The 23,401-nt window shown below is 36.5% G+C and overlaps 1 protein-coding gene across 1 annotated transcript; it reads left to right on the top strand.

The window, feature by feature from the left end:
- The first annotated feature begins 372 nt into the window (after positions 1-372).
- LOC136035814 (lysozyme-like) lies at positions 373-22,333 on the top strand. The gene is made up of 4 exons (XM_065717784.1): positions 373-585; positions 5,142-5,230; positions 21,478-21,547; positions 22,119-22,333. Exons 1-4 carry the CDS (start codon positions 453-455, stop codon positions 22,259-22,261), a joined length of 435 nt encoding a protein of 144 aa, XP_065573856.1. The 5' UTR covers positions 373-452; the 3' UTR covers positions 22,262-22,333.
- Positions 22,334-23,401: the final 1,068 nt, after the last annotated feature.

Below are 23,401 nucleotides of genomic sequence, written 5' to 3'. Positions count from 1 at the left end.
ACAGGATAATTCCCCCCCCCATTTTTGAAACAAAATGCTGCGAGCTGCCTTACGTGTCCATTAAAAAAAGCTTGCAAAAAAGCTCGCGGCACTTACTTGTTAGAGATCAGAGCAAACACTATTCAGTCAAAGGTATTTTGTTAGTTGGACTTGTTATTGGACACATTAAATTCGTATGTAAACAATAAATCAATTTTTTATTTAATAAAAGTACAAGTTTTCCCTATTTACTCTTTTAGGCAAGCAATAAATATGTTATGCAACTTATCTTTAAGAAAATCCAACTTATTTTTAGTAGCTGTCTACGTGATAACCTTTCTAAAATAGCTTTTTTAAGGGTGGACATGAAAATAAATCACTGTTTACAATCCATATCAAAAGTAAACACTGAAAGTCGGTATAAAAAGTATCTAAGAGAAATAAGTTGAACCATTAAAAGAAATAGCACTAAGATGAAAACCCTTTTTGCTATTATATTTGGCCTCTTCATAATAACGGCAAGTAATGCCAAAGTTTACGAACGCTGTGAACTCGCCCTGGAATTGTACAACGAACATAGCTACGGCAGACAATACCTTGGAGATTGTAAGTTTTCTTTTTCTATTTCCTCAACAAGTTCAGTCTATTCGCTTTACGATATGGACTTTCAATCCTGACTCGGATTAATTTAAAAAAAAAAAAAATTCTACAAAACAAGTTTTTCAAAGAAAAGTAAAGAGCTTCATTGAGCCAAAAATGCGAAGAAATAAATTCAAATAAACTTCCAAGGGTAAAATTACCACATATCACCATCAATGAATAAATGAAAACCAAAACGAACATAAACTACTAAAGCTCAACCGAGTAAAGCTCAAAACAAGCAAAAATTAACATGAGTAGGACTGACAACCCCCATGCCTTCTGAAGACTAGAACATATTTTTCACTTTACTGAAAACAAAACACATTTTCATTGTTTTCAATTTGTTTACTTTATTAAATAATATCAGAACTTTAAGAAATAACTACAGCCACAACTGACAATCCCCAATCATTTGTTTTTTGTTATTTTTTTTAGTAAAATACAAATTCTATTCTTGGGTAGGCCCAATGCAGCCTTTTGGGACAAAATGATGTATTTACTTTACTTTGCAATTTTTTGGGTAAGTAAGTGAATTGGTCAAGTTATTTCATTGCTCAAAACGGAAGTTGAATAGTTCTTCAAACTTTGGGTAGTTACCGACGATCCAATTTCAGGAATTGGATTGTCGAAAGACATTGGACTTTTGCAATAAGTTCTGAATAAGGTTTTTGGAGTTAAACAACAGACTATATATATATATATATATATATATATATATATATATATATATATATATATATATATATATATATATATATATATTGCATATATTGTCGTTTCGAATGGTCTTATTTTGAATTCATTTCTTTGATTTTTATCTAGGTCACATTTACATTAATAGAGAAATTTTGACATAGTGAAAAATTTTGAATAATTGTTTAGTTTTAATAGAGATTGTGAATTGGTAACTTAAATACATGAGAGCCAGAATTAAGGTATGATAAGCTTGTTTTGGTGTTACTTGGTTGTTCTACATTTGTTTTTTCATATGCATGTATTTTGGGGTTGATACCTAACACGGGGATACCATACTAATGTAGGAAAGCAGTCTTCCTTTTCTCCTTCTGTCTTCCTTTTTTTTTACGTGTTTGTGCTGATGCATTTATAAAGAAAATCATATAGAACCAGACCCAGAAAATCAGTTCCCAGACCCACCTAAGTAAAGCCCCTATCCCGATATGTAAAAACTCCGGTGTCTACAGGATTCCTTGCTCTTATGGTCTTTGGTATATAAGAAGAACTAACCAACGACTTACGGATACATTAACTCGGCACTCTACCTCAATTAATAACACCCTTAAAAGCGAAAAAAAACTGAAAATTTTAACTTTGCCCTCTCAGAACACAAATTATTAATCCAGACCATACTGTTTTGTTTAACCAAGCTAGCCTAATTTCGCGTGACAGAGCTAATGTCCAACATTACAGAGAAACTGTTAAATTGTATAAATACGAACCCTTAGGTCTAGCATTGAACAGAGATTCAGATGATTTAAGAATAGATGAGTTGTATCTCGGTTTTCTCAAAAGAGAAGCCGATACTTTAGTAGTCCCTAAATTAAATGCTTAAACATTTCCCCAGTCACATAATCATATACGTCTTTAACCCCTTAAGTCTTAAAGGGTATCTGCAAGAAATGCAATGGTTAAAAGCAGAAATCAGGTGATCTAATTCACCAATTTATTCAATTGCTGCTTCTTTAGTTTGAGTGAACGAATTTTTTCTTTTATTTCTCAGTTGTTCATAAGTATCCGTCGATGGCAATTCATTTTTGTTTGAATTTTGTGCAAATCACTGATATTGGCGAATAATTCACTTTATTGTTGTTAGGTATTTGATTTTAATTCTTTTGATTTTTGGTCTTCTATTTAATTTTTTGGTGGTTTTTTCATTGGTTTTGTTGTTTTTTCCGCGTTTGTTTTTAGGTTTTTGCATTTTTCCTTGATCATATTATTATGTTTGCGCTGAAGAAGAGAGGTGGTTGTCCTCTCAAAATATTCATTTCCTATTTTTCTTCAGTATTTTCATTTGGCTTTTAAAAACCCCATTTTTGATCGTTTTCTTTCTTTATATTATCAAAATCAATCTCTCTTCCCAAAAAATAGATATGTGATTAAATTAAAGTAAGCGAAGACCACAAATTATGGTTCCTCGTCCTCCCCTCCCCATAAAGACTTCTTTAATCTTTTCTTAAACTGCTGTAGATGTTCAGCCGCCTTAATACTCGCCAAAGGCACGTTCCAGACACTCGGTTCCAAAGGGTGAATCATAAATCCTGCCCGAGTACTCTGCCTATGTTCAATAACAAGGTTATCTATTTCTAGTTTGATACTCATGTAAGCAATATTACTCGTATCATAATGAGAAAAAATATCTGTACAGATATCATTTTGGCATTAACACATAAAATTGCAGCCTGATAATCTCTAAGCTTTCTAACATTCAAGGCTCATAACTTTCTTCAGCGTGTCTTCGTATCATTAAAATCTTTCAAATATTTTCCCATTATTCTCACCATATTGTTTGAAAAATTTGGATACGTATACATATAGAAGTTACAAGCACATAAAACACAGCCATATGAAACATACTGATTGCCTATTGAATGATATAAAAGGAGTAAAATTTTATCCGGAAGAGAATGTGTCAAGGGACGAATAACCCCAACCCCTCTAGCCACTTTGGTAGCAATTAAACCACTGTTCCGCTTCCATGATAATTTACCATCAAAATAAAAACCAAGATATTGCACACAATTTACCTAATTCAATGGCTCTCCACTCAATAGAATCTTTCAACGCAGATCAATCGGCGCTCCCACTCTAATACACATTATAAAATTAGTTTTACTCGGATTTACTGATAATAAATCAAATCAAAAGCCGTCCTGGCCGATTGGGTTGGTGCGCTGCATTCGGGATCCTTTGTCTGAGAGGACGCGGGTTCAAATTCCAATGTACCTAATTCTTCAGTTTGGGACGGGGGTCAGTGGCGTGACTCTGTAAGCTTAGCCAGAGTCGACCCAGCTCTAAATGGGTACCTGGAGAAATCTGGGGAAGGTAAACAGGAAGGGTGTGAGAAAGCACAGGATGGCTGGCCCCCAACCCCCCATTGCACTTCCTGGCTGAAGGGCCAAGAAACGGAGATCATCACCGCCGGTACGGACTGTAAAGTCTAATGACGTATCCTTTACCTTTTTACCATTACTGATAATAAGCTAAGACTAGTGAATGTATAAAGTTGAGCGATTACACTATTAATCTTTTCTATTAAAGACTCAACACAACGACTTAGTTGTTTTTTTCTTTATATATTTTTTGTGAGCCTTGCTTTTGAAAAGATCAAATATTTCGCGGTAACTTACTGTAAATGAGGGATGATTTGGCCTAATAATAACCGAAACTCTAGAAAGCGGAATGTTACTAACAATGAATCAACAAAAAAACTGGCTTTTAGCTTGATTCCAAATGTTTAAATTCGTTAAATTTAATATTACCCACAAAAAAGCCACGAAAGCAAAGCGTATCAGAGAACCTTGTGGCTAGAGGTTTCAAGTTTCCATTTTCAAAAGTGTAGAATTTTGTATTTTTACAAGAAGGAAGATTGCCAATGCCTGTTTATTTGTTGATTTTTTCGCCCAGGGGTTTTGAATCAAACTAATGGTCCTAGAAGATCAGGAGAGGGCTCATTTGAACGGAAATTAATAAGTTCTAGTGTCCTTCTTAGGTAGCCAGAAATGTCGGCAGCAAAGTGGCTTTTACTGCCATCTTATGGTACTGGACTACAATGTAAATCCAGAGAGGGAAATTAACATGGGGAACTTAACGCAAGGGAGATTCTTCATTGGGGATTTTCTTTTGGAGAAATTATTCAGGGGGGGAGGGGGGTATTTCCAGGAAAAAATTATATGAAGGTGGGATTTTTGGGATTTTTATAAAAAATGATCTGAAATTAAATAAAAAAACAAGTCTTTTTAAATAAATAAAACAAGTCGTTGGAAGCTTTCCGAAGGAAATTTTCAGCGAGGATGGAATTATGTGGGGGAAAGTTTATGCGGGAGAAACCTTCCATGGAAGATTTTTTATGGGGGGAATTTTAATGGAGGGAGAGGTGGAGTTTCCTTCATGGATCTTCCTCCGTGTGCTCGAGCAGTTTTCCCTAAGGAACTATGACAAAAAGTCAAACTTTAGCGTAAAGAGCGAGAGTTGCGGAGTGACAGCCCCCCCCATATAAAGAATAATTTCTATTCGTTTTAAGTTTAGATTCTGCTCCTTATTTTCAGTTGATAAAACTTGGTTTTTGTTTATTAATTAGAAGATGTACACAATCAGTAGTGTTTTGTAGCATCATGAGACAGACAGTAGCTCCGAATTTTGTTTAACTAGCAGTTACTTCGCGTGACATCTTGTGCTAGCCGACTTTGGTCACGTATGTAATTCCACTTCAAATAAAATCCGAGCATATTATAATACAACAGTATAATATTGAAAATAAAAATAATATATTTTCGTTTTTGTAGGGGTTTGCATGGCTTACTATGAAAGCGGCCTCGCAACATTTGTAAAAAACCCTAATTCATATGGTGGCAACGATTATGGCATATTCCAGGTTAGTATTTTTAATTTTGATATAGATTATATCTACAGTGCTGAGTGTGGAAGACCTGCGTCGGTTTGCCTGTTTCTATGCTAAGATCAAGTCAAAGGGAGGAAAATCTTAGGGACAAAGAGGTAACAACAATAAAAATATACGCTAAACCCAACAGTCCACATTCAGCTATCAGAACTGAATTAGCACTTAAAATACTCATTAATGACTGAGACCTACAAAACCGCATCGATGTGGATTGAACCTAAACTGCAAACTAGCCTCTAACTGCTCTGGTCGCTGCGTCTGTAACCAATGAGCTACAACATGCTACTGGTGATTACTGTCAATATACTATTCAATATACTACTGGTCTCCACTGGCAAATTTCACTTTTAGATCTCATTATGCTAATCATAGTGGCATATTGGTGTATTTTTTGTTCTAGGCATTTATCCTCCCCGGAAAATACCCCGTGCAAAATATACCCCAGCTGAAAGGAAATTATTCCCAAAAATGTATCCCCACTGAATATTAATTATCCTCCACAAAATGCCCCCCTGCAGAAAACTCCCCCGCGACAAGTATCCGTATGTTTCCCATGCAATAACAAATAGTATCTGTAAGCAATGGAACAATTACAAACTTTAAAAGGCATTTAAATTCCATATAGGGTTCTCTGATTCGTTTGTCGTTAGGGAGGGAGGGAGGTACCTCAAAGTGTAAATTTTAATGCCAACTCTCATTGAGCCATCAGATACACACTGAATTAGTTGTAAGAGAGAGGCAAGGGGAGGGAGGAGGTAGAAATTGTTGTATAATCCCAAGGTCCATAACCAGGATTTTTCCTGTTTTTTTTTTTTGGGGGGGGGGGTACAAAAAGCACTTAAAAACGAATCAAAAATTTAAATTGATATCTATTCCCTTTTGATTTCGGGGTAAATTTCTGGTCTATGCTGTTATTATGAAAGTGAAGGGTAACATTAAGCCCCAAATTGATGGGAATCTATTCCGTATAGGGAGGAGACTGCCCCTTCCTTATCCACATCTCTACCTCATGGTCTCAGAAACTTTGGACGGTCTTCAATAGATCAGGAAAAGAGAGTTCTAGTCTTTTTTTATAATTCGAAGGTGATTGTAGACCAACTAGACCACGGGGCGGGTGTATTTTCCGGCGTTATTTTCCGAGGGGGTATTTGTCACAGGAATATTTTTCTCATGAGATATTTGCTTTGGAGGGGGGTATTCTCCAGGGGTTATTTTCCGGGAGGTAGAGGCTGGGCACCGTAATTATTATTACATAGGAATATAGGATACTCTAGCTTCGATTCTCACTGATAAAGGAGAACCTTTTTTCAACTAAAAGTACATAGTATCATTAAAACTTAAAACGAACAGATTTTATTATGAATATGAGGGGGTTGCCCCCTCCTCAATACCTCGCTCTTTACGCAAAAGTTTGACTTTTTGCTCCAATTATATAAGATTGACTCATGAAACACAACGCCTTTGAATTAGTATTATAAGTTTTCTTTAAAAGTTCTGAAAAAAAAATCTTCAAAAAACAGAAAGTTTCTTTTTAGAACATTTAAAAAAGCTTATTATCAGAGCTAACGCTACAGCGTTGCCTAGCGTAAAGACTATACAGCTACAATGTTATATTATTTATGATTAATTTTCCCCAGAGTCAATTTATATGGAGGGGGCTTCGTATAAACTTCAAGTGCCCTAGAAGTTCTAGTGTCCTTTTTAAAAGTCTAAAGTGATCGGAGGGCAACTAGCCCCCCCAAGCTCTTTTCCGCCAAATGCATCCGATAAAAATATTGAGATAGCCATTTTGTTACAAATAGTTCAAAGATCATATAACAAAAAGTCCGGGATCGACACAACCCCCCAGAGCTTGGGGGCAGGCGTTGTAGGTTATGCCCTGGTGTATATATGATTTTTATTCGAGGGATGCTCGTATAAACTACAGAGAGGGATCATTTGATTAGAAATTGAAATTTCTAGTTCACTTTTTAAGAGTCAAAAGAGATCAGAGGGCAGCAAGCCCCCCCCACGCCATTTTCCCCTAAACCCATCCAAAAAATATTTTGAGATAGCCATTTTGTTAAAAACAGTTCAAATATCAGATAATAAAAACTCCAGGGTCAACCAAACATATAGGGACCAGGAGCAGGCGTTGTAAGTTAGGCCCTGGGGGCGTATATGGTTCTTGTAGAAGGCATACTCGTATAAACTTCAGATAGGGCTCATGTGATGGGAAAACCAAAGCTCTAGTTCGCTTTTTAAAAGTCAGAAGAGATAAAAGGGCACCTATACCCCCCACGCCCTTTTTCCCAAAATGCATCCGATAAAAATTTGGAGACAGCCATTTTGTTAAAAGAAGGTCAAAATCATATAAGAAAAACTCCGAGGTCGATAAAACCCCCCAGAGCCCGGGACAAGCGTTATAAGTTACGCCTTGTCGGCATATATGGTTCTTATAGAAAGGATGCTTATATAAACATTAGAGAAGGCTCATTTGATTGGAAATCGAAAGATCTAGTTCATTTTTGAAGAGTCAAAAGAGACCAAAGGGCAACCCATCCCTCTTTTTCCCAAACCATCAAGAAATATTCCAATGATCAGATGACACAACTTCGGGGTCCACGTGACCCCCCTTCAAAAAAAAGCTACAAGGGCTCTAACCTATGCCGCTGGGCTATATACAGTTTTTACGGAAAAGGTGGTCGTATGAACTTCGCAGGGGACTGCAATGACTAGAAATTGAAAGTTCTAGTTTCCTTTTTAAGAGTCAAAAGTTATCAGATGGCAACTAGCCTCCTCGCACCATACCCAAGGCCATAAGGCTCCAATTCATTTCTCCAGAATATAAACTTCAGTTATAAACTTCGGAGGGGCTCATTCAATTGAATTAATAATGTCTAGTGTTCTTATTAAGTAAAGCGTGGTTGGAGAGCATCAAGCCCCCCTTTCCACTCCCTCTTTTGCCCAAGCACATCCAATCAAAATTTTGAGATGGCTATTATGTCCGAAATAGTCAAGAGTTGAAGTAATTAAAATAATTATTCCTTGGGGGTTGATTAAACCTCCCACTGCCCCCAGGACAAGGGCTGTAAGTTATGCAGGCTGTCCATTATTCATATATAAGTTTTTTACCGAAAGGGTAAAAGTATAGATTTCGGAAAAGCCTCATTCGATTGAATGGCCGTCCTGGCTGAGTGGATTGGTGCGCTGGTTTCAAGATCCTTTGACTGAGAGGGCGAAGGTTCAAAACCTAGTGTACCCAATTATTTAGTGTGGGACGGGGGTCAGTGGTGTGACTCTGTAAACTCAGCCAGAGTTGACCCAGCTCTAAATGGGTACCTGGAGAAATCTGGGGAAGTTAAACAGGAAGGGTGTGCGAAATCACAGGATGGTTGGCCCCCAACCCCCCATTGCACTTCCTGGCTGAAGGGCCAAGAAACGGAGATCAGCACCGCCGGTAGGGACTGTAAAATCTAATGCCGTATTCTTTACTTTTTATTTTTACTCATTCGATTTAAATTGAAAGTTCTAGCTCAATTTTGAGAAATCAATAGTAAACAGACAGCAGATAAACTCTCCCCTACGGTAGCTGAAAGGTCTGTAAATAATGTTTTTAAGAACGACAATCTCCCCCCCCCCCGACAACTGTCAGCGTAATTGTTGTTATCCCCTGAGCCCACATAAGATTTTTATGGAAAGGGTGGTCATATAAACTTCAAAAGAGTCTCATTGGATTGGAAATAAGAAGTTCTAGAGCCCTTTTTAAGAGTCAAAGTGGTCGGAGAACAGCCACCCCCACCCTAACGTTGTATTTTCCCAAAATGCATCCAATTGAAATATTGAGATAGACATATGTTCAAAAACAGTCAAATGATCATATGGGGCATATGAAGTTTTTTATAGAAGGGGTTGTCGTATAAACTTTAGAAAAAGCTAATTTGATTCCAAATATATAGTTCTAGCTCCATTTTAAGAGTCAAACATGATGGATAGCAACTAACCCCCCTGACATCCTCTATTCACGAAATGCATTCAATTGAAATTGCGAGATAGTTGTTTTGTTTCCAGTAGTCCAAAAATTATATAACAATGTATTTAGGGTAGATAAAACCCCCCGGAGGTCACGGGCAAGGGCTGTAAGCTATGCCCCGGAATATAAAAGATTTTTATGGAACAGGTGGCCATATGAACATTGGGTCAGATGGAGCTCATTTGATTGGAAGTCGGAAGTTTTAGTGCCCTTCTTAAGATTCAAAAGTGAACGAAGGATAGTTAGCCCCCCCCCCCCTCAAGCCTATCATTCCCCAAAACGCATCCGATCGAAATTATAAGAAGCTATTTTGTTCAGTATTTTTAAAAGGTCCAGTAATTATGTCATTGGGCATGTCAACCCCCGCCCCACAGTCTCCAGGGTAAGGGCTGTAAGTTTACATATAATATATGACTTTATTGAGATTAATTAAAGACTTTTTACTCCAAATAAGTTTTTCAAAAAAAGTAAAGAAGTGGCTTTGTAAAAAGGCATTCTTAGGAATTTTCCTGCAAAAATTTTCGTTTACACTAGAGTCGATCGTTTAAACGTAAGGGAAAATTCGTAATACCATTTCTTCTGATGACTCCTAGCAATTGACGCCAGCGTGGCACAGTGTGACTGCCTAGTGGCATCCTTTGGTACTCGCATCATCACTTGAGCGTTTCCCGACGTTTGAATGTTACGATAGATATTTTTTTTTTGAACGATGGGAACATACCATTTCACCATTATATCGCATGGCGTAATTTATTAAATAATTTAAATTCGTATGGCACTATTAAACGAATGACGTAATTATATGAAAATCCTGTGGGAGGCTTAAAGCTGGGCCTAGTGGCCTACCAGAACTTTTTAGAGCGACATTTAAATACTGATTTGAAAGCTATTGCTCATATCTACGTGATTTTTACCAACTATACCATCCGTAAGTGTAAAACCAAACTAAAACAAAACTTTTGGTTTCACTTTTAAGTAGAGAAACTTGGAACTATACAACAATGCCATCATTGTAATAATTATGGTCCAAATTCTTAACTGGATATTTACAAGAACGACACCTGTATGTTCCTCCTCCAGGCCCCATTAATAAGCGATGCAATTTAGGTACAAACACTAACACATCCATTTAAATTGTTAGAGACTTGGTGCTGCTAATACAGCATTGGATTTCAAATTAGAGTGTCTTGTGTTCGATTCCTGCTGGGTTTTTTTCAACCACGGTTTGTCTCTTCTTTTTGATCACTTTCAGATGATTTCACTGTTTTATGGCCCTTGGTATTTACCAAGTCACATATAACGATCGCAAATTCTGTCGATCTGTCTGTCGGTCTGTCTGTTTGTCCCGGTTTTGTTAATTTAGGCACTTCCAGATAAGCTAGAACGATGAAATTTGGGAGGCATATCAGGGACCAAACCAAATTAAATTAGAAATAATTGTTTCCCTGATTCGACCATTTTAGGGGAGGGAGTAGGGGGACGGTTAATTCGAAAAGAATAGAAAAAATGAGGTATTTTCAACTTGGGAACGGGTGATCGGATCTTAATGAAATTTAATGTTTGGAAGGATATTGTGCCTCAGAGCTCTTATTTTAAATCTTGACGAGATCCAGTGAGATTGGGGGGAGCTGGAGGGGAAACCTAAAATCATAAGAACTCTTTGAGTGGAGGGATCGGGATCAGACTTGATGGGAAGAATGAGCACAAGTTTTAGATACGTGATTGAAATAATTGGAACAGATCCGATATCTTTGGAGGAGTTGGGGGGAGGGGATTTCCAAAGCTTTGGCGATTTCGGTGCTTCTGGAATCGATCCGCTCTCTTTGGGAGAGTTGGGGGGGAGGGTTAATGCTGAAAAATTTTATATAGAAGGAACTCGTAACTCAGATCTCTTATTTTAAATCCCGACCGGACCCAGCGTCATTGGGGGGAGTTTGGGGGGATCTGAAATCTTGGAAAAAGCTTAGAGTGGAGAGATCAGGATGAAACTTGGCGGGAAGAATAAGCACAAGTTCAAGATACGTGACTGACATGAGCGAACTGGATCTGCTCTCTTTGGGGGAGTAGGTGGGGGTGGGGTAATTCGGAAAAATCAGAAAAAATGAGGTATTTGTACGACATATGAAAACAAAGAAAGGAAATAATAAATAAAAAGAGAAAAATCAAATAGGTGAGAAACGAGGATTTTATCAGCCAGTAGCAAAATATGAAAAACAAGCAAATATTTCGACAAGGACCTCCGCCAAGTCGTCCTCAGTGATAAAAAAAATATGAAAGAGGAAAAAGAAAGAAAAAAAGAAACAAAGAAGAAACAACAACAAAATCTAACCTTCTTAAGTGAACTGTACGAGAGGAAAAAAGACACTGAATCAAACAACAAAAACCAACTTGGAATCAATGAAAGAGAAGTTACCAATTAGATTGGATCTTAATGAATTTTGATACTTAGAGGGACATCAAGAATCAGAGCTCTTATTTTAAATCCTGGCCGTTATTAAGCCTCTGATTTTCCTTTTAAATCAATCTATTGATTCTTAGAATTTTTCTAGAGCTCATACCATATGAGCTCTTGGCTCTTAGCTCTTTTTGCCTCGTCACAAATGCCATATGAGGTCTTAGCTCTTGTTGTAAATGTGATGCATTTTCAAACAGTTCGTGGTAACGAACTGCAGTAAGGAGCGACCCGGCTCAGTAGTAACCAAAACTCTAAAAAATGGAATTTGATACCAATAGTTACATCAAAAGAAATGCATTTTAATGCTGATTTTAAATATATAAGTTTCATCAAGATTAGTCTTACCCATCAAAAGTTACGAGCCTAAGAAAATTTGCCTCATTTTTGAAAACAGGGGAAACACCCCCTAAAAGTCATACGATCTTAACGAAAATCACACCATAAGATTCAGCGTATCAGAGAACTTTGTTGTAGAAGTTTCAAGCTCCTATCTACAAAAATTTGGAATTTCGCATTTTTTTTGCCAGAAGACAAATCACGAATGCGTGTTTATTTGTTTTTTTGTTTTTTTTCCCAGGGGTGATCGTATCGACTCAGTGGTCCTAGAATGTCGCGGAAGGTCTCATTCTAACGGAAATTAAAAGTTCTAGTGCCCCTTTTAAGTGACCAAAAAAATTTTTGGTCTAGAATTTTTCTAGAGCTCATACCATATGAGCTCTTGGCTCTTAGCTCTTTTTGCCTCGTCACAAATGCCATATGAGGTCTTAGCTCTTGTTGTAAATGTGATGCATTTTCAAACAGTTCGTGGTAACGAACTGCAGTAAGGAGCGACCCGGCTCAGTAGTAACCAAAACTCTAAAAAATGGAAAACCGGGATATCGATAGCTACATCAAAAGAATCGCATTTTAATGCTGATTTTAAATATATAAGTTTCATCAAGTTTAGTCTAACCCATCAAAAGTTACGAGCCTGAGAAAATTTACCTTATTTAGGAAAATAGGGGAAAACACCCCCTAAAAGTCGTAGGATCCTAACGAAAATGACACCATCAGATTCAGCGTATCAGAGAACCTTACTGTAGAAGTTTCAAGCTCCTATCTACAAAAATGTGGAATTTTGTATTTTTTGCCAGAAGACAAATCACGGATGCGTGTTTATTTGTTTGTTTTTTTGTTTTTTTTTGTTTTTTGTTTTCCCCAGGGGTCATCGTATCGACCAAGTGGTCCTAGAATGTCGCAAGAGGGCTCATTCTAACGGAAATGAAAAGTTCTAGTGCCCTTTTTAAGTGACCAAAAAAATTGGAGGGCATCTAGGCCCCCTCTCACGCTCGTTTTTTTCCGAAAGTCAACGGATCAAAATTCTGAGATAGCCATTTTGTTCAGCATAGTCAAAAGCCATAATAACTATGTCTTTGGGAATGACTTACTCCCCCACAATCCCTGGGGGAGGGGCTGCAAGTTACAAACTTTGACCAGTGTTTACATATAATAATGGTTATTGGGAAGTGTAAAGACGTTTTCAGGGGGATTTTATTTTGTTTGGGGGTGGGGCTGAGGAGAGGGGGCAATGTTGGAGGATCTTCCCTTGGAGGAATCTGTCATGGGGGAAGAAAAATTCAATGAAAAGGGCGCAGGATTTTCTAGCATTACTATAAGAAAACAATAAAAAATAAACATGAAAACGTTTTTTCAAATGAAAGGAAGAAGTAGCATTGAAACTTAAAACGAACAGAGATTATTACGCATATGAGGGGTTCTAAAAATACTTTAGCATAAAGAGCGAGGTATTTAGGAGGAGATAAATACCTTGCTCTTTATGCAAAAGTATTTTTAGTAATTTCAACTATTTATTCTACGGCCTTTTTGATTCAGGGGTCATTCTTAAAGAATTGGGACAAAACTTACATTTAGTGTAAAGAGCGAGGTATTAACGAGGGTACAAACCCCCTCGTATACATAATAAAAACATAAGGTTATGAAAGTTTGTTACGTAAGTTAATTCTTAAGTTACGTATATTTTTTACTAATAAAAACGTTCGTTAAAAATTAAAAGTTCTAGTTGCCTTTTTAAGTAACCGAAAAATTGGAGGGCAACTAGGCCTCCTTCTCCACGCCTTATTTCTCAAAATCGTCTGATCAAAACTAAGAGAAAGCCATTTAGCCAAAAAAAGAATTAATATACAAATTTCATTTTAATAATTTATGCGCGGAGAGCCAAGACCAAACATGCATTAATTCAAAAACGTTCAGAAATTAAATAAAAAAACTAATTTTTTTAGCTGAAAGTAAGGAGCGACATTAAAACTTAAAACGAACAGAAATTACTCCGTATATGAAATGGGTTGTCCCCTCCGCAATCCCTCGCTCTTTACGCTAAAGTTTGACTCTTTGCCACAATTCTACTTTTTTTAAAAATTAAAAGCTTTAGCGTAAAGAGCGAGAGATTGCGGAGGGGACAACCCATTTCATATACGGAGTAATTTCTGTTCGTTTTAAGTTTTAATGTCGCTCCTTACTTTCAGCTAAAAAAATTAGTTTTTTTTATTTATTTATTTTTAAAGCATGTCCCGGGAAGGTATTTTGTCAAGCACTCTAATTCAAAAGGAAATGAAAGTCATCCAGTTCAGCCTTTGCAACAACATTCTTAGTAAATCAAAAAATCCATACCAAAAATGAATGGCGTAAATTTGTCAAAATCCTGTGGGTGGGGGGGGGTCAAAGTTGCAGTCAGATTGAGGGTTCAAAGTTGTAGTTGCAGTTGCAGTCAGAGTTGCGGTCAGATACAAACTTTGACATGTGTTTACATATAGTAATGGTTACTGGGAAGTGTACGGACGTTTTCAGGGGGATCTTTCCGGTTTGGGAGGGAGAGTTAAGGTAGGGGTTACGTGGGAGGATATTTCCATGGAAAAACTTCTCATGGGAGAAGAGACTTTCAATGAAGGGGGCGCAGGATTTTCTAGCATTATTTTAAAAAACAATGAAAAAATAAATATGAAAAGTTTTTTCTACTGAAAGTGAGGAGCAGCATTGAAACTTAAAATGAGCAGAAATTATTACGCATATGAGGGGTTTACCTCCTCGTAATACCTCGCTCTTTACGCTAAAGTATTTTTAGTAATTTCAACTATTTATTCTACGGACTTTGTGATTCAAGGGTCATTCTTATGGAATTGGGACAAAATATAAGCTTTAGTGCAAAGAGCGAGGTACCGAGAGGGCTAAACCCCCTCATATACGCAATAAAAACATACGAATGTAGAAGTTCGTTACGTAAGTTAATTCGTAAATTACGTATATTTTTTACTAATGAAAATGTTCGTAAAAAATTACAAGTTCTAGTTGCCTTTTTAAGTAATCAAAAAATTGGAGGGGAACTAGGCTTCCTCTCTCAATCCTTTTTTCTCAAAATCTTCCGATTAAAACTATGAGTAAGCCATTTAGCCAAAAAAAAAAATACAAATTTCGTTTTAATTATTTATGTGCGGAGAGCCAAGATCAAAACATGCATTAATTAAAAATCGTCCAGAAATTAAATTTAAAAAAACAAGTTTTTTTAAATGAAACTAAGGAGCGACATTAAAACTTAAAACGAACAGAAATTACTCCGTATATGAAAGGGGCTTTTCCTCTTCAACGCCCCGCTCTTTTCTTATTAAAAATATACGCATAGTGCCTTCTGGCTAGTTCAAAATCTCCCACAACTTACCCTTAAAAGGTCTAAAAGGTCTTAAAGGTCTTTTTGTTTACTTGAAACTCCACCTAAACGTTTCAACTTAATGCCCTTAGTGTCATTAGTTACAGTAGCCGTAGAAGTAGTATAAAAAGTATGCAGATAATGCCTTCTGGTTAGTTCAAAATCCCCCAAAATTTACCCGTAAAGGTCAAACTTACTAATATAAGTTTTTCTTCAGATATTGCTCTGTTACCTCTTTGAAAGTCCACATGCTCTTAGTTCGTTTTGATTTAGTTCAATATCCGCCTAAATATTTCTTAAAAGCTTCACCTTAATACCCTTGGCTTGCGTTGTAGAAATAGTTGTAGAACGATTAGTAGCAGTATCCGCATAGCACCTTTGGTTTCTTCAACAACCCCTTGAACACACGCTTAAAGTTTCATCTTAATACCAACAACCGTTTTTGAAGCATTTCCCATACGTTCACTTGACAACTTATGTGGACATAGTGTGTTTCGATTTAGTTCCTTACAGTTTCTATATATTCCATATTTTTTGCCTCAATACCCTTAGTTTTAATAGCAGTACTAATAATAGTACCAGTGGAATTAATAGTAGTAACCTAAGATTTAGTGGCAGAAGTAATAACAGTAAGAATAATCATATTATGACTAGAAGCAGTAGCATTAGGATGCAAATATTTTCTTTTGGTTAGTTCAACATCCCCCACAATAAGCCCTGTTAGTTTCAACAGCACACGCCAAACTGTTCCTAAGATATTGCTACTACACTCTCTTGGGAATCTGCATACAGACGATGTGTTGTGATTCAGTTAAAACCAATTGGAAATTCCACCTTCATACCCTTAGGTATAGTTGTAAAAGTAGTCGAAGTAGTAGTATTGATATTACTATTACTATTATTAACAGTAATAGCAGTAGTACTAATAGCAGCAGTACCATTAACGTATTGCCTTTTCCTCAGTAGAACATCTTTCTCATCAAGTCTTGGAAGTTTCAACCTAATACAATCAACCATTGTTATTACATCGTTGATATGTCCTTTTGATTCCCTGTATGTTCATCTACTTCTTGAAATTTTAATCTCAATGCTCTTAGCCTTACAAGTAATTGCAATAGAAGCAGTAGTATTAGTGGTAAGTGTAGCACTAACAGCAGTATAGCAGTAGCGTGCACATATTGCCTTTTGGTCAAATGATCTTCCGCCTTAAGCATTCTCTGAAAGTTTCAACTTAATACCCAAATCAATTCTTGAGATACGCTTCTTAGACAATGTGCATGTAAATAGCGTCTTTTGATCTAGTTTAAGTTTTCCCACAATATTACAAAATGGAGTAGTGTAGTAGTAGTAGTGGCTGTAGTTGTAGCAGTATTGGTAGCATGAAAATATTGCTTTTTTGATCTATTCTCTTTTCATTTCCTGAATTTTCAAAATTAATATACTCAGTTGTTCTTGAGTTACGCCTTCCTGACATACGTAAACAATGAACGAATTACCTAACTTACTGCCCTTGCCCCGAGGACTGTGGGGGGGGGGGGGGTTGACATCTCCAAAGACATAATTACTGGAGCTTTCAAATTTTTTTGAACAAAAGAGCTTCTTATAATGTCGATCGAATGTGTTTTGGTGAATGATAGGCTTGAGGGGGGGGGTAATTGTCCTCCATTCATTTTGACTGTTAAAAAGAGCACTAAAACTTTCGACTTCCAATCAAATGAGCTCCGTCCGACCCAAGTTTTATATGAAGACAGTAATTATTACGTATATGAGGCGGGTTTATCCCCTCGTCAATATCTCGCTGTTAACGCTATAGTATTCTTAGTAATTTCAAAAGAGCTATTCATTCTAATTAAACCGCCATGGTGATTCATAGGTCACTCTTATAGAATTGGAACAAAATTCGAACTTTAGCGTAAAGAGCGAGGTATTGACGAGGGGGTGAACACTCTAATATTACTATATGAGGAAGTTCACCCCCTCGTCATTGCCTCGGTCTTTGCGCTGAAGTTCGAATTTCGTAAAATAATGGCCAACATAAGCAATAATTTGTTTGTGTTATTTTCCAGCCGATCTCAGAAATTCATTTTACCTTAAGCAGCTTCATAACTATAATTAAACAAAAAAAAACAAATTTTTTTAACGGAAAGTAAGGAGCGGCATTAAAGCTTAAAACGAACAGAAATTACTTCGCATATGAAAGGGGCTGCTTCCTCATCAATGCCCCGCTCTTTACGCTAAAGTTTGACTCTTTATCTTAACTCTACTTTTTAAAACAGTAAAAAACTTTAGCGTAAAGAGCGGGGCATTGATGAGGAAGCAGCCCCTTTCATATGCGAAGTAATTTCTGTTCGTTTTAAGTTTTAATGCCGCTCCTTACTTTCCGTTGAAAAAACTTGTTTTGTTTTTTTGTTTAATTTCTGGACGTTTTTGAATTAATGCATGTTTTGATCTTGGCTCTCCGCACATAGATAATTAAAAGGAATTTTGCATATTAATTTTTTTGGCTAAATGGCTTTTTCATAGTTTTAATCGGAAGATTTTGAGAAAAAACGAGCGAGGGAGGAGGCCTAGTTGCCCTCCAATTTTTGATTACTTAAAAAGGCAACTATAACTTTTAACTTTTTACGAACGTTTTCATAAGTAAAAAATATACGTAACTTACGAATTAACTTACGTAGCGAACTTCTATATTCGTATGTTCTTATTGCGTATATGAGGGGGCTCACCCCTCTTCGATACCTCGCTCTTTACATTAAAGCTTAAATTTTGTCCCAATTTCTTAAGAATGACCCCTGAATCACAAGGGCCGTAGAATAAATAGTTGAAATTACTAAAAATACTTTAGCATAAAGAGCGAGGTATTACGCGGAGGTAAACCCCTCATATGCGTAATAATTTCTGTTCGTTTTTAGTTTTAATGCTGCTCCTCACTTTCAGTGGGATAAACTTTTCATATTTATTTTTTCATTGTTTTCTTAAATAATGCTAGAAAATCCTGCGCCCCCTCCATTGAAAGTCTCTTCCCCCATGAGAATTTTCTCCATGGAAAGATCCTTCCAAGTAACCCCCCTCCTCAACTCTCCCCCCTCCAACCAAAAAATCCTCTTGAAAACGTCTGTACACTTCCTAGTAACCATTACTAAATGTTAACACAGGTCAAAGTTTGTAACTTGCAGCCCCTCCCACGGGAACTGCGGGAGAGTAAGTCGTCCCCAAAGACATAATTGTAGGGTTTTTCGACTATGGTGAATAAAATGGCTATCTCAGAATTTTGATCTGGTGACTTTGGGGGAAACATGAGCGTGGGAGGGGGCCTAGGTGCCCTCCAATTTTTTTGGTCACTTAAAAGGGGCACTAGAACTTTTAATTTCCGTTAGAATGAGACCTTCCGCGACATTCTAGGACCACTGAGTCGATACGATCACCCCTGGGAAAAAAACAAAAAAACAAATAAACACGCATTCGTGATTTGTCTTCTGGCAAAAAAATGCGAAATTCCAAATTTTTGTAGATAGGGGCTTGAAACTTCTACAACAAAGTTCTCTGATACGCTGAATCTTATGGTGTGATTTTCGTTAAGATCGTATGACTTTTAGGGGGTGTTTCCCCTGTTTTCAAAAATGAGGCAAATTTTCTTAGGCTCGTAACTTTTGATGGGTAAGACTAATCTTGATGAAACTTATATATTTAAAATCAGCATTAAAATGCATTTCTTTTGATGTAACTATTGGTATCAAATTCCATTTTTTAGAGTTTCGGTTACTATTGAGCCGGGTCGCTCCTTACTACAGTTCGTTACCACGAACTGCTTGATATTTATGTGATAATAAACCAAAAATATTGTATGTGTTCGGCTCGTGGTTGTTATCATATAAAAAAACAAGGTTTTTCCAACCGAAAGTAAGGAAAACATTAAAACTGAAAACTATCAGAAATTATTAAGTATATGAGGAGGTTGGCCCCTTCTCAGTATCTCATTCTTTACGCTAATGTTTGACTTTTGTTCCATTTATTTAGGAATGACTCCTGACACACAAGGACCGTTTAATTAGACTAATAAGCTTTTACAAATTCAAAAACACTTTAGCGTAAAGAGCGAGATACTGAGGAGGAGACCCTAACTGAGAGTAAGGAATAACATTGAAACTTAAAACGAACATAAATTATCGCTTACATCTTTTAATGATCTTTTCTTTCATTCATTTCAGTCATTTGAGAATTGCTCAACTTGTGACTCTCGTTTCCGTAACAATAATTTCGACCCCTTTGACCGTTTTATTACTATGCCTTACATAGCAGTTCCACAAACATCACTAATTTAAGTTACGTGGGAGAATCTTTCCATAGAGAAACTTTTCAGGGGGGAAGGGAATTTTCAATGGAGGGGGAGCTGAATTTCCCAACAATATTTAAAGAACGATCAGCAACTAAATAAAAAACTAGTTTTTTCAGCCGAAAGTAAGAAGCAATACTAAAATTTAAAATGAACAGAAAATATTACGTATATGAGATGGGTTACCACTCCTCAGTAGCTTGCTCTTACGCTAAAGCTTTTTTAAGCTCTTATAATAGGCTATTATTCTTATTAAATAGCCTTTGTGATTCAGGAGTCATTCTTATACAACTGAAACAAAAATCAAACTTAGGTTACTGTACGGTTATTATTAGTTAAAAAAAGTAAAATTAATATGCAAATTTTATTTTAATTATTTATGTACGGTGAGCCAAATTCAAAACCTGCATTAATTCAAAAACGTTCAGAAATTAAATAAAAAAACAAATTTTTTCTACTGAAAGTATACATTAAGTAAATACAATAACAATATTATTGCGGTCAAGGTAGGAAGTGAAGTTAGTAGCTGGTTTCGTATTTAATGTGGAGTTATGCAGGGTTGTGTTCTATTCTCATTTATATTGATTATTTTGAAACCTAGCTGTTTTTTTTATATTCATATTCTTATTTGTATTCATAATTTTGATTGTTTTTTTCCCAAGGAACACGACAAAAGCTATTGGTGAGCATAGTATCAAGTAGAAAAGTAAAACTGTCCTAAACTTTTAACCATGACTAGAACTATTAACCTAGACTTTAACCTAACTAGAACTATTTGAACTAGATTATTTGAGTGTTCTCGATGGAAATATTAACAAAATAAACAAATATTTGTAGGTTTTGACAGTTTAGGAGAATAGGAAGATAGGTCTACGAACCAAGATTGGAGTATTGGAATCCATAATAATGGCAGTGGTCAAGAAAGTTTTTGAAACATGGGCACTCTGGAGGACAGAGGAGGAATTGTTAGATGTTTTCCTGTTTGATGGTACCTGTACCATGATGGGTAGATGGGTACCTGTTTGCCTGACCGTATTTCAATCATTAGCTTTATTAGCTAATAAAATATATAAAACGTTGCTCTATCTTGCTTTCTGGAGCAATAATTAGAAAAAAATATACTTCGATAGGACACGTTTTGCAGATGAAGGATGACAGACTGCAAAAGTTCGTCCATTTTGGCCAGCCATCTGGGGCCAAACAAAAAGCAGGTCGTCCCCGAATTGAACGAGAAAAGTTCATAAGAAATATTTGACGGAAAATGTGACTTCTTAAGAAGGTGTAAAGAGGGGGGCTTTTCATAGATTAAGAGGCAGAGTGTACCCAGCTGTGTTCAGGTGGCTTGGTTATGCAGCGACTTTTTTAGTGGCAGCAGTAGTAGTAGTATTTGGAACATTAATTGCTCACATAACTAATATGAACTTCTGTACATAAATATTGCTTTGCACCTTTGTGGATTTACTTTCCATTTTCACTTCTTGCCTTCATCTGATCAAAAAAAAGAAAATATCGAAAATAAGATTACAAGAATCTTACAGGGTATACTATACTGAAAAAATAAGAGAAAGCTATGTTTAACAATTTTGAAAATTTTTTTTTATTTAAGACCTTCTGTTTAATCCCCATTGAATACTAGTAATTGTGACTTTATGCATACACTAGCCAAAAAGAAATGGCTTATTTTATCCTAGTTTCCGATGGTAACGAAAGCTTTTAATTTCAGATTAGTGACCATGAATGGTGCAGATCCCCCGAGAATCCTGACGTTGCAGAATGCACATACGACTGCACCAGTAAGTGTCAAAACTTTTTTCCCATTTTAGATTTTTTTTTTTCTTTCTTTTTTTATCTTCCATAAGGTCAGCTTTCTCGAATTATGTCTCTTTTATACATTAGACCTACCCCCGTACCAATTTATTTCTTTCTCTCTTTCCCTCTCGCTCTTATTATCCTTTTCTTACTTTACTAGTCTCTCTCTCTCTTTCTCTCTCTCTCTCTCTCTCTCTCTCTCTCTCTCTCTCTCTCTCTCTCTCTCTCTCTCTCTCTCTCTCTCTCTCTCTCTCTCTCTCTCTCTCTCTCTCTCTCTCTCTCTCTCTCTCTCTCTCTCTCTCTCTCTCTCTCTCTCTCTCTCTCTCTCTCTCTCTCTCTCTCTCTCTCTCTCTCTCTCTCTCTCTCTCTCTCTCTCTCTCTCTCTCTCTCTCTCTCTCTCTCTCTATCGTCCTCTCTCTCCTAGGAATTAAAATAGGTTGCATACTGTTTAAAAGTAAAAAAGAGTTTTCAGCTTGAATATTTTTTGTTAAGTGTGTGTTTTTTATTGTCTTTGTTACCCATTCATGGATTTCTTATTTACACTTCAATTTGTAGGTTTACTTGACGAAGATATTAACAATGATGCTGCTTGTGCCGTAAGTGTTCAAGCTCGCTATGGCTTTTTTGCCTGGAGTGGATGGGTAAACAACTGCCAAGGAACCAACACTGAAAATTGGGTTGCTGATTGTGGAATCTAATTTAATTTTTTTGTTTATTATCCATCTGGCTTTACCTTGGTTTCCGTTAATCAATAAATATATTAGCTAAAATATATATTTTTCACCCCTCTTGAAAGTTGAGCTCATAGATACCCAAAGTGAGTTGTTATCATCTCCTCGGAAGTGTTTGAGGGCTTGTCAAAGGGAAACAAGCGCAACTCGGCCCTTTTATTTGCGATAATGACACTACGCTGGGACATCGAAATATAATACCAATCCTGATAAATTCTCGTTTACTTAAAATCCATGACATTTTTGGTTTGAAATACTATAGTTGAAATGTCGGGTATAACTTTTTCAATTTGAACCAAACTTTATTTTTCTATTTATTTTTTATTTTCTTTTTTGTTCATAGGCTTGTTTGTTTGTGAGCACGTTGTTACTTGTTTGTTTTACTGTTAGTGATGCTTAATTCTACACAAGTGATTGCACAAACCATTTACCTTGTATCCCACGTATCCTATGGAAACAATTTACCTTGTATCCTACGTATCCTACGGTATCCTACCTTGTATCCTACGGAAACCCTTTACCTTGTATCCTACGGAAACCATTTACCTTGTATCCTACGTATCCTATGGAACTCTTGATTATAGTCAACGACTGGCATTCTTCTCTGTAACTCTTCAGCCCCCCTAAATGTGCCCCCCCTAAATGTGTGATCATTGAATTTAAAAAAAAATAAATAGTTTCTTACCTTGCACTGCCTCTCCATTTTGATTTGCAGCGAAATAAGAATATCTAGAGTCGCCTCTGCTTCTGAAATTCGTCTGTTGAATCTAGTTGAAACTTACTATTTATAAGTATCGGAGCAGGAAGGATCCACCCTCAGAAAACAAATTGGATACTAATTTTAGATGTTTCGATTTGTGATGTATGAAAATCGGTCTTAGTTTTCCTTTGTTATGTCTCTGATAGGCTTGTAACTTGAATGGGCAGAAGTAAACGGCGGCCTCAATGACGCGAAGACCTCGATGCAGATAAAAATATTTTAAAGATTGGCTTCATTGATATGATACCTGAAACTGTGCTAACAATTTCTTTTACCCTAGATTGAGTCTTCTTCGGATTTGATAAAGCAATATTTTCTCGGAGTTCAAAAAAGAAAAAAAATCAAGA

This window comes from Artemia franciscana, chromosome 14 (assembly GCF_032884065.1).
Source record: "Artemia franciscana chromosome 14, ASM3288406v1, whole genome shotgun sequence".
NCBI lineage: Eukaryota > Metazoa > Arthropoda > Branchiopoda > Anostraca > Artemiidae > Artemia > Artemia franciscana.
The sequence above is the reverse complement of the archived record's forward strand: the minus strand, read 5'-3'. Positions and strand labels throughout refer to the sequence as shown.

Excerpts from the sequence above, each read along its gene's own strand:
- LOC136035814 (XM_065717784.1), top strand. The coding sequence starts at position 453 with ATGAAAACCCTTTTTGCTATTATATTTGGCCTCTTCATAATAACGGCA. Across the intron at positions 586-5,141 it reads CAGACAATACCTTGGAGATT|GGGTTTGCATGGCTTACTAT; the intron begins GTAAGTTTTCTT and ends TCGTTTTTGTAG. Across the intron at positions 5,231-21,477 it reads ACGATTATGGCATATTCCAG|ATTAGTGACCATGAATGGTG; the intron begins GTTAGTATTTTT and ends TTTTAATTTCAG.